This window comes from Pristiophorus japonicus, chromosome 19 (genome assembly GCF_044704955.1).
Source record: "Pristiophorus japonicus isolate sPriJap1 chromosome 19, sPriJap1.hap1, whole genome shotgun sequence".
In the NCBI taxonomy this organism is placed as follows: domain Eukaryota; kingdom Metazoa; phylum Chordata; class Chondrichthyes; family Pristiophoridae; genus Pristiophorus; species Pristiophorus japonicus.
The window spans coordinates 37,195,235-37,207,803 of record NC_091995.1 but is presented as its reverse complement, the minus strand read 5'-3'; the positions used below and the strand labels follow the sequence as shown (position 1 = coordinate 37,207,803).

General features: G+C 43.3%; 1 protein-coding gene across 1 annotated transcript in view; it reads right to left on the bottom strand.

The window, feature by feature from the left end:
- Nucleotides 1-12,569, bottom strand: part of LOC139230174 (complement C4-like) — a 231,338-nt gene that overhangs the window by 17,980 nt on the left and 200,789 nt on the right. The window contains exons 32-33 of the mRNA XM_070862016.1: nucleotides 8,569-8,666; nucleotides 2,942-2,946 (exon numbers count right to left, since the gene is read on the bottom strand). Of these exons, the coding sequence (XP_070718117.1) occupies nucleotides 2,942-2,946; nucleotides 8,569-8,666 (103 nt within the window). The remainder of the gene's footprint in view (nucleotides 1-2,941; nucleotides 2,947-8,568; nucleotides 8,667-12,569) is intronic.

The window sequence follows — 12,569 nt, the reverse complement described above, 5'->3', positions numbered from 1 at the left end:
GACTGTGTCCCCTGGTTCTGGACTTCCCCAACATTGGGAACATTCTTCCTGCATCTAACCTGTCGAACCCCGTCAGAATTTTAAACGTTTCTATGAGGTCCCCTCTCATTCTTCTGAACTCCAGTGAATACAAGCCCAGTTGATCCAGTCTTTCTTGATAGGTCAGTCTCGCCATCCCGGGAATCAGTCTGGTGAACCTTCGCTGCACTCACTCAATAGCAAGAATGTCCTTCCTCAGGTTAGGAGACCAAAACTGTACACAATACTCCAGGTGTGGCCTCACCAAGGCCCTGTACAATTGTAGCAACACCTCCCTGCCCTTGTACTCAAATCCCCTCGCTATGAAGGCCAACATGCCATTTGCTTTCTTAACTGCCTGCTGTACCTGCATGCCAACCTTCAATGACTGATGTACCATGACACCCAGGTCTCTTTGCACCTGCCCTTTTCCTAATCTGTCACCTTTCAGATAATAGTCTGTCTCTCTGTTTTTACCACCAAAGTGGATAACCTCACATTTATCCACATTATACTTCATCTGCCATGCATTTGCCCACTCACCTAACCTATCCAAGTCACTCTGCAGCCTCATAGAATCCTCCTTGCAGCTCACACTGCCACCCAACTTAGTGTCATCCGCAAATTTGGAGATACTACATTTAATCCCCTCGTCTAAATCATTAATGTACAGTGTAAACAGCTGGGGCCCCAGCACAGAACCTTGCGGTACCCCACTAGTCACTGCCTGCCATTCTGAAAAGTCCCCATTTACTCCTACTCTTTGCTTCCTGTCTGACAACCAGTTCTCAATCCATGTCAGCACATTACCCCCAATCCCATGTGCTTTAACTTTGCACATTAATCTCTTGTGCGGGACCTTGTCGAAAGCCTTCTGAAAGTCCAAATATACCACATCAACTGGTTCTCCCTTGTCCACTCTACTGGAAACATCCTCAAAAAATTCCAGAAGATTTGTCAAGCATGATTTCCCTTTCACAAATCCATGCTGACTTGGACCTATCATATTACCTCTTTCCAAATGCACTGCGATGACATCCTTAATAATTGATTCCATCATTTTACCCACTACCGATGTCAGGCTGACCGGTCTGTAATTCCCTGTTTTCTCTCTCCCTCCTTTTTTAAAAAGTGGGGTTACATTGGCTACCCTCCACTCCATAGGAACTGATCCAGAGTCAATGGAATGTTGGAAAATGACTGTCAATGCATCCACTATTTCCAAGGCCACCTCCTTAAGTACTCTGGGATGCAGTCCATCAGGCCCTGGGGATTTATCGGCCTTCAATCCCATCAATTTCCCCAACACAATTTCCCGACTAATAAGGATTTCCCTCAGTTCCTCCTCCTTACTAGACCCTCCGACCCCTTTTATATCCGGAAGGTTGTTTGTGTCCTCCTCAGTGAATACCGAACCAAAGTACTTGTTCAATTGGTCCGCCATTTCTTTGTTCCCCGTTATGACTTCCCCTGATTCTGACTGCAGGGGACCTACGTTTGTCTTTACCAACCTTTTTCTCTTTACATATCTATAGAAACTTTTGCAATCCGTCTTAATGTTCCCTGCAAGCTTCTTCTCGTACTCCATTTTCCCTGCCCTAATCAAACCCTTTGGCCTCCTCTGCTGAGTTCTAAATTTCTCCCAGTCCCCGGGTTCTCTGCTATTTCTGGCCAATTTGTATGCCACTTCCTTGGCTTTAATGCTATCCCTGATTTCCCTTGATAGCCACGGTTGAGCCACCTTTCCTTTTTTATTTTTACACCAGACAGGAATGTACAATTGTTGTAGTTCATCCATGCGGTCTCTAAATGTCTGCCATTGCCCATCCACAGTCAACCCCTTCAGTATCATTCGCCAATCTATCCTAGCCAATTCACGCCTCATACCTTCAAAGTTAGCCTTCTTTAAGTTCTGGACCATGGTCTCTGAATTAACTGTTTCATTCTCCATCCTAATGCAGAATTCCACCATATTATGGTCACTCTTCCCCAAGGGGCCTCGCACAACGAGATTGCTAATTAATCCTCTGTCATTACACAACACCCAGTCTAAGATGGCCTCCCCCCTAGTTGGTTCCTCGACATATTGGTCTAAAAAACCATCCCTTATGCACTCCAGGAAATCCTCCTCTACCGTATTGCTTCCAGTTTGGTTAGCCCAATCTATGTGCATATTAAAGTCACCCATTATAACTGCTGCACCTTTATTGCACGCACCCCTAATTTCATGTTTGATGCCCTCCCCAACATCACTACTACTGTTTGGAGGTCTGTACACAACTCCCACTAACGTTTTTTGTCCTTTGGTATTCTGCAGCTCTACCCATATAGATTCCACATCATCCAAGCTAATGTCCTTCCGAACTATTGCCTTAATTTGCTCCTTAACCAGCAATGCTACCCCACCTCCTTTTCCTTTTATTCTATCCTTCCTGAATGTTGAATACCCCTGGATGTTGAGTTCCCAGCCCTGATCATCCTGGAGCCACGTCTCCGTAATCCCAATCACATCATATTTGTTAACATCTATTTGCACAGTTAATTCATCCACTTTATTGCGGATACTCCTTGCAATAAGACACAAAGCCTTCAGGCTTGTTTTTTTAACACCCTTTGTCCTTTTAGAATTTTGCTGTACAGTGGCCCTTTTTGTTCTTTGCCTTGGGTTTCTCTGCCCTCCACTTTTCCTCATCTCCTTTCTGTCTTTTGCTTTTGCCTCTTTTTTGTTTCCCTCTGTCTCCCTGCATTGGTTCCCATCCCCCTGCCATATCAGTTTAAATCCTCCCCAACAGCACTAGCAAACACTCCCCCTAGGACATTGGTTCCGGTCCTGCCCAGGTGCAGACCGTCCGGTTTGTACTGGTCCCACCTCCCCCAGAACCGGTTCCAATGCCCCAGGAATTTGAATCCCTCCCTGTTGCACCACTGCTCAAGCCACGTATTGATCTGCACTATCCTGCGATTCCTACTCTGACTATCACGTGGCACTGGTAGCAATCCCGAGATTACTATTTTTGAGGTCCTACTTTTTAATTTAGCTCCTAGCTCCTTAAATTCGTTTCGTAGGACCTCATCCCTCTTTTTACCTATGTCGTTGGTACCAATGTGCACCACGACAACTGGCTGTTCTCCCTCCCTTTTTAGAATGTCCTGCACCCGCTCCGAGACATCCTAGTCCCTTGCACCAGGGAGGCAACATACCATCCTGGAGTCTCGGTTGCGGCCGCAGAAACGCCTATCTATTCCCCTCACCATTGAATCCCCAATCACTATTGCTCTCCCACTCTTTTTCCTGCCCTCCTGTGCAGCAGAGCCAGCCACGGTGCCATGAACTTGGCTGCTGCTGCCCTCCCCTGATGAGTCATCCCCCTCAACAGTACCCAAAGCTGTGTATCTGTTTTGCAGGGGGATGACCACAGGGGACTCCTGCACTACCTTCCTTGCACTGCTCTTCCTGTTGGTCTTCCATTCCCTATCTGGCTGTGGACCCTTTCCCTGTGGTAAGACCAACTCACTACACGTGATACTCACGTCATTCTCAGCATCGTGGATGCTCCAGAGTAAATCCACCCTCAGCTCCAACTCCGCAACACGGTCTGTCAGGAGCTGGAGGCGGATACACTTCCCGCACACGTAATCGTCAGGGACACCGGAAGTGTCCCTGAGTTCCCACATGGTACAGGAGGAGCATAACACCCGACCGAGCTCTCCTGCCATGATTTAACCCTTATATACACTTAAATTGGCAACAACAATGTTAAAAGTTACTCACTGATATAGAAGAGAAAAAAGAAAAACTACTCACCAATCACCAGCCAATCACTTACCCTCTTGGCTGTGACGTCACCTTTTGATTTCTTTCTACTTCTTTTTGCCTTCTCCCTGTAGCTGCACAAGTCCCGCCTTTTATCGGCCTCTCCACGCACCTCCTCGACGCTGCTCCCGACTGCCGCCGACTTAACTTTCAGTCATTCATGTACAAGGAAACCCAGCTCCCTCTGTACACCAACATTTCCCAATCTCTCACCATTTAAAAATACTCTGCTTTTCTATTTTTCCTTCCAAATTGGTTAACTTCACATTTCTCCATATTATATTCCATTTGCCATGCACTTCCCCAATAACTTAGCCTGTCTATATCACCTTGAGGACCCTTTGCATGCTCCTCACAATTTAAATTCCCACCTAAATTTGCATCATCAGCAAACTTAGATATATTATATTTAGTGCCCTCATCCAAATCATTGATATAGATTGTGAAGACAATCTCTGGTCCTTGCGGAACCCCACTAGTCCACCAACCCGAAAATGACTAATTTATTTCTACTCTCTGTTGCTGTCCATTACCCAATCCTCAATCCATGCTCGTAAATTACCCAAATCCCATGAGCCCTCAGTTTGTTCAATAACCTCTTATGTGGCACCTTATCGAATGCCTGTGAAAATACAAGTACAAAATACACCACACCTACTGGTTTCCCCCTTATCTATTCTGCTAGTTACAACCTCAAATTTGTCAAGAATTATTATTATTTTTCTAAGTGGCCTATTACCATATCCTTAATAATATAATCTAGCTTTTTCCATATTAATCATGTCTCATTACACAGGACCAGATCTAAGATAGCCTGTCCCTTGGTTGGTTCCATTACTTACTGCTCAAGGAACCCATCCCTTATGCACTCTATGAATCCTTCCTCAAGGCTACCCTGATCAATTTGATATATCCAATCAATATGGAGCTTAAATTTATGCCAGGCTAACTGGTTCGGAGTTCGATGTTGACGCTCTCCCTCCTTTCTTAAATAGCGGGGTTATATTTGCTAACTTCCAGTTTAGGTGGAGATAAGGAATAATAAGGAGGTGGGCGTAGTCTATAGGACCCCTAACAGTAGCAACTCTATTGGCTAGTGTATAAACCAAGAAATAGTGGGGCTTGTAAAAAGGGTGAATTTAAGCTCCATATTGATTGGACAAATCAAATTGGTCAGGGTAGCCTTGAGGAAGAGTTCATAGAGTGCAGAAGGGATGGGTTCCTTGAGCAGTAAGTAACGGAACCAACCAAGGGGCAGGCTATCTTCGAACTGGTCCTGTATAATGGGACATGATTAATAAACAATCTCCTAGTAAAGGATCCCCTTGGAATGAGTGATCATAGTATGGTTGAATTTCAAATTCAGATGAAGGGCGAGAAAGTTGGATCTCGAATCAGCATACTAAGGTTAAATTAAGAAGACTGCCAAAATATGAGGGCAGAGTTGGCTAAAGTGGACCGGGAAAATACATTAAAGTATAGGACGGTGGTGAACGGTGGCGTACAATTAAGGAGATATTTCATTACTCTCAAGAAAAATATATTCCAGTTAGGAGGAAAAGGTGTAATAGAAAAGATAGCCATCCGTGGCTAACTAAAGAAATAAAGGACGGTATCCAATTAAAAACAAGGGCATACAAAGTGGCCAAAACTAGTGGGAGGACAGAAGATTGGGAAGCTTTTAAAAGCCAGCAAAGAATGACTAAAAAAATGATTAAGAAGATAAACTATGAAAATAAACGAGCACGAAATATAAAAACAGATAGCAAGAGTGTCTATATGTATATAAATAGGAAAAGAGTGGCTAATGTAAATGGTTGTCCCTTAGAGGACGAGACCGGGGAATTAGTAATGGGGGACATGGAGATGGCAGAAACACTGAACAAAAACTTTGTATCAGTCTTTATGTTAGAGGACACTAAAAATATCCCAACAGTGGATAATCAAGTGGCTATAGGGGGGGGAGGAACTTACCACAATCACAATCACAAAGGAGATGGCACTCAGTAAGATAATAAGACTAAAGGCAGATAAATCCCCTGGACCTGATGGCTCGCATCCTAGGGTCTTAAGAGAAGTAGTAGCAGGGATAGAGAATGCATTGGTTGTAATTTACCAAAATTCCCATGATTTTGGGGAGGTCCCAGCAGACTGGAAAACTGCAAATGTAACACACCTATTTAAAAAAGAGGCAGACAAAAAGCAGGAAACGATAGCCCAGTTAGCCTGACAGCTGTGGTTGGGGAAATGTTGGAATCCAGTATTAAAGAAGCAGTAGCAGGACATGTGGAAAAGCATAATTCAGTCAGGCAGAGTCAGCATGGATTTATGAAGGGGAAGTCACGTTTGTCAAATTTGCTGGAATTCTTAGAGGATGTAACAAACAGGGTGCATAAAGGGGAACCAGCAGATGTGGTTTATTTGGACTTCCAGAAGGCATTTGACAAGCTGCCACATAAAAGGTAACTGCACAAGATAAAAAATTACGGGGTTGGGGGTAATATATTAGCATGGATAGAGGATTGGTTAACTAACAGAAAACAGAGAGTCGGGATAAATGGGTCATTCTCGGGTTGGCAATCAGTAACTTGTGGGGTGCCGCAGGAATCAGTGCTGGGACCCCAACTATTTACAATCTATATTAACGAATTGGATGAAGAACCAAGTGTAACAAAGCCAAGTTTGCTGATGACACAAAGATCGGAGGAAAAGCAATGTGTGAGGAGGACACAAAAAAAGTGCAAAAGGACATAGACAGGCTAAGTGATTGGGCAAAATTTGGCAGATGGAATATAATGTTGGAAAGTGTGAGGTTATGCACTTTGGCAGAAAAAAAAAAATCGAAGAGCAAGTTATTATTTAAATGGAGAAAAATTGTGAAGTGCTGCAGTACAGCAGGACCTGGGGATCCTGGTGCATGAAACACAAAAGGTTAGTATTCACGTACAGCAAGTGATCAGGAAGGCCAATGGAATCTTGGTCTTTATTGCAAAGAAGATGGTGTATAAAAGCAGGGAAGTCTTGCTACAGTTATACAGGGCTTTGGTGAGGCCATATGTAGAATACTGCATACAGGTTTGGTTTCCATATTTAAGAAAGGATATACTTGCTTTGGAGGCAATTCAGAGAAGGGTCACTATGTTGATTCCGGAGTTGTGGGGGTTGACTTATGCGGAACCTATTGAGTAGGTTGGGCCTCTACTCATTGGAATTCAGAAGAATGAGAGGTGATCTTATTGAAACCTATAAGATTATGATGGGGCTTGACACAATGGATGCAGAGAGAATGTTTCCACTGATAGGGGAGACTAAAACTATGGGCCATAATCTTAGAATAAGGGGCCGCCCATTTAAAACTGAGATGAGGAGGAATTTCTTCTCTCAGAGGGATGTAAATCTGTGGAATTCGCTGCCTCAGAGATCTATGGAAGCTGGGTCATTGAATAAATTTAAGACAGAGATAGGCAGTATCTTAACCAATAAGGGAATAAGGGGTTATGTGGCGCGGGCAGCAAAGTGGACCTGAATCCATGATCAGATCAGCCGTGATCGTATTAAATGGCAGAGCACGCTCGAGGGGCCAATGGCCTACTCCTGCTCCTATTTCTTATTTTCTCATTTTTTAAATCAATTTCTTTGTCCTCCTTTGCACAATTCTAAAATCCTCCCAATCCTCAGATTTACAGCTCTTTGGCAACATTATAAGACTCTTCCCTTGATTTAAAAGTATATTTTCCTTCTCTTGTTAGCCACGGTTCAACCACTTTTCCCGTGGGGTTTTTGTGCTCAAAAAATGTATACTTGATTTCAATGTTGTATTAATTATTTAAATGCTAGCCATTGCTCCTCTAACGTTGTACCTTTTAATATAGTTTTCCAATCTACCTTAGCTAACTCGCCCTCATACCTACATGGTTTCCTTTGTTTAGATTTAAGAAATTATTTTCGATTTAACTAAATCACTTTCAAACTTAATATAAAATTCTATCATATTATGGTCACTCTTCCCTAATGGCCACTCTACGACAAGGTAACCATTAACCATTTCTCATTGCACAATACTAGATAGTGTGATGATTTTGTACGGAAATCGTTAAATGTGGCAGGGCAAGCTGATTTGGTGTTTAAGAAACATATTGTCTACTTGGGTTTATAAATAGCGGCATAGAATATAAAAGCCAAAAGATGATGCTGGAAGTTGATACATAACTGGTTAGGCCTCAGCTAGAGCATTGTAGACATTCTGGGCACCACACTTCAGGAAAGATGTAAAGACATTCGATCGGGTACAGAGGAGGTTTACCGGGATAATGCCAGCGATGAGGGAGGGTTAAAAGGTTACTTAATAGAGGTTTTCAAGCTGTTTAGAGGTTTTGTCAGAGTCCATAGAGAAAAACTATTCCCTCTGCCGTGTGGGTCAATAACCCAAGGCCTTAAATTTAAAAATCATTGATAAAAATCGAGAGGGGAGACGAAGAGCTATTTTCTGAGAGTTGTCGGGATCTGCAAATCTCTCCCTGGAAAGGTGGTGGAAGCTAATTCCATTAATAATTTTAATCGGGAGTTTGACAGGTACTTGAAGATCAAGAACATACATGGTTACGGACATTAAGCGCGAGAGTGGGATTTAGCAAGACTGCTTCTTTAAAGAGCCAGCACAGGCAGGTTGAGTCAAATGGCCTCCTTCTATGCTGTAAATTTCTCTTATTCTATGAAAAGTTGGGGTCATACGATACTCACCCACAAATTCCACTTTGCCTTTGACCGTAACTTCAAGTCTGAAATAATCGCAGGTGCCGGTGGGTTCCGCCAGAAGGTGGTATGTTTTCAGAATCTACAAGCATCAGAAATAAAACCTGGTTAAAATCAGGAGCCACAACATCATAGGTTTACAACGGACGTGTGGAATGGTGATGTGTGTAAATATGTTTGTGAGAAACAAGGAAAGTGTTTCTAATACACCAAGAAAGGAGTCTCTCCGGTCATGATGAGTTAGCGGCATTGAAAAGACAGGAGGAAAATTACACCGATTGCTATTGTAATGGAATGGTCAGTATGTTTTATAATAACTATTCACATTTGTTGAGAATGCGAGAAAGGAAGGTAATGTCCCGACAATCTTTACCTTGTTGCAGATGAATCGTGACCAGTTTCTTTAACATGTCACAAGACGAACAATGTATATCTGATGCCAGTAGCAGTAACAGCAGCACTCTTGGAGTGTGGGGTGAGATAGAAGGAAAAATCATACAATCATAGAAATTTACAGCATGGAAGGAGGCCATTCAGCCCATCGTGTCTGTGCCGACCGACAAATAGCTATCCAGCCTAATCTCACTTTCCAGCTCTTAGTCTAAAGCCTCATAGGTTTTGGCATTTCAAGTGCATATCCAAGTACTTTTGAAATGTGGGTGAATGTATCCCTCTTGCACCCTTTCGACACGTGAGTTCCAGACCCTCACCACAGTCTGGGTAAAAATATTTCTCCTCAAATCCTCTCTAAATCTCCTATCAAATACCTTAAATCTATGCACCCTGGATGTTGACTCCTCTGCTAAGGGAAATAGGTCCTTTCTAGGCACTCTATCCAGGCCCCTCATAATGTTATACACCTCAATAAGGGCTCTCCTCAACCTCCTCTGTTGCAAAGAAAACAACTCCAGTCTATCCAATCTTTCATCAAAGCTAAAATTCTCCAGTCCAGGCAACATCCTCCTAAATCTCCTCTGTGCCCTCTCTAATGCAATCACATCTTTCCTGTAATGTGGTGATTAGAACTGCACACAGTACTCAACTGTGGCCTAACTAGTATTTTATACAGTTCAAACATAACCTACCTGCCCTTATATTCTATGCCTCGGCTAATAAAGACAAGTATCCCATATGCCTCCTTAACCAGCTTATCTACCTGTCCTGTTACCTTCAGGGATCTCTGGATATGCACTCCAATGTCCCTTTGTTCCTATACACTTCTCAGTGTCCTACCATTTCCTGTTTATTCCCTTGTCTTGTTAGCCCTCCGCAAATGCATTACCTCTCACTTCTCTGGATTGAATTCCATTTGCCACTGTTCTGCCCACCTGCCCATTCTATTGATGTCTTCCTGCAGTCCGCAGCTTTCTTCTTCATTATCAACCACACAACCAATTTTTCTTTCATCTGCAAACTTCTTACTCCTACCCCCTACATTCAAGTCTAAATCATTGATATATACCACAAAAAGCAAGGGCCCTAGTACTGAGCCCTGCGGAACCCCACTGGAAACATCCTTCCAGTCACAAAACACCCATCGACCATTAGCCTTTGTTTCCTGCCTCTGAGCCAATTTTGGATCCAACTTGCCACTTTGACCTGGATCTCATGGGCTTTTACTTTCGTGACCAGTCTGCTATGTGGGACTTTATCAAAAGCTTTGCTAAAATCCATATAAACTACATCAAATGCACTATCCTCATCGACCCTCCTTGTTACCTCCACGAAAAATTCAATTCAGTTAGTCAGACATGGTCATCCTTGAACAAATCCATGCTGACAGTGCTTGATTAATCCTCTAGTTATACTCTTGCTCTTAATATATTTATAAAACATCTTTGAGTTTTTCTTGATTTTACTTGCCAACATTTTTTCATGCTCTCTCTTTGCTTTCCTAACTTCCTTTTTAATTTCACATGAGCATTAACTATACTCCTCTAGAGTTTCTGCAGTATTGAGCCTCCCTTTTTTTTCTTTATCATGCCCAGTATGCCCCTTAACATCCATTTGATAGCCCCACACTTTTTCTTTGAGAGAACATACTTGCTCTGAATCCTCACAATCTCCTCCTTGAATGCCTCCTACTGCTCTGAAACTGATTTAGCTTCAAGTTGATGATTCCAGTCCACTTTGGCTAAATCACATCTCAGCTTAGTACAATTGACTTTTCCCCAATTGAGATTTTTTATTCCTGGCCTATCTTTGTCCTTTTCCAGAACAACCATGCATACAGCTGAATTATGATCACTATTACCTTAATGATCCCTAACTGATACGCCTTCCACCTGCCCAGCTTCATACTATAAAACGAAGTCCAGAATTGCCCTCTCCCTTGTTGGGCTTGCTACGTACTGGCTAAAAAAGTGCGCCGGAATACATTTTGGATTTCTGCACCCTCTATCCCCTTCACACAATTGTATCCCACTTAATATTAGGGTAGTTGAAATCCCCTTCTCTTTCTCCCTTATTTTTTCTGCACTTCTCAGCAATTTGCCAAAATATTTTCTCTTCTTTCTCCTTTTGACTATTTGGAGGTCGACAGTACACTCCCAGCAGCGTGATCACCCCTTTTGTGTTCTCCAGTTCAACCCACATGGCCTCATTTGATGACTGTTCGAACATATCACCCCTGCTGATAGCTGTAGTTGTTTATTTGAGCAAAGCCCCCTTCTTTTATATCCCCTCCTCTATCCCATCTAAAAACCCTGCAACCGGGAATGTTGAGCTTCCATTCCTGTCCGTCTTTCAACCATGTCTCAGTGATAGCTTTAATATCATACTTCCATGTGTCTGTCTGTGCCCTCAGCTCATCTGCCTTATTTGCCAGATTCCTTGCATTGAAGTATATACCATTTAGCACTGCCAAATTCCCTTATTGTCTATTTTCTAGACTCTGTTTCCTCTGCCTTCCAAACCTGCCTACTAATTTTCTACCTTCCACTTCCAGCTTTGTTTCTCTCCTTTCTCAATCTACTCTCCGTTCCCAACCCCTGCCAAGCTAGCTTTAAACCTCCCTAACGGCACTCGCAAGCACCCACACCCCACCCCCTCCCCCACGCCCATCACGAGGATATTGGTCCTGGCTCTGTTGAGATGCAATCCATCCAGCTTGTACAGGTTCCACCTCCCAATAAATTATCCCAGTTCCTCAGGAAGCTAAAACCTCCCGCCTGCACCATCTCTCCAGCCACACATTCATTTGGTCTATCCTCCTATTTCTGTAGCACGTGGCACCAGAAGTAATCCAGAGATTACTACTGTTATATATGTGGACTTGTATTCACTCTATACAGCCAGCAGAGGGCTCATCCCCTGGAGTCCCAAGGGTTCCCATAATCCCTTGGGAGCACAGGTATTTAAGGAGGCTTCACGGGTTGGAGAAGCACTTGGAGACCTGCAATAAAAGAATAAAGTCACACTTCACTTTGAGCACACAATGTTCAGTCTGACTCTTTCCCCATATACACCAACCAGTGACGAGATACAGATAGCAAACCCAAAGATGCAGAGAACAGTGGGCGTCCTGGAGAAATTCTCGGAGGGAGCTGATTGGGAAACTTTAGTGGAGCGATACCAATACTTCGTGGCCAACGAGCTAGATGGGGAAGAGAGCACTGCCAAATGAAGGGCGATCCTCCTCATCGTCTGTGGGACACCAACGTACGGCCTCATGAAGATTCTGCTCTCTCCAGCGAAACCCACAGAGAAATTGTACGACGATTTGTGCACACTGGTCCAAGAGCATTTGAACCCGAAGGAAAGCGTTCTGATGGTGAGGTATTGGTTCTACACCTACAAAAGGTCTGAAGGCCAGGAAGTGGCGAGTTATGTCACCGAGCTAAGATGCCTTGCAGGACATTGCGAATTTGAAGGACATTTGGAGCACATTCTCAGAGACTTTTTCATACTTGGCATTGGCGATGAAACCATACTTCACAAACTTTTGACTGTAGAGACCCCAACCTTGAGTAAAGCCATAGCGATA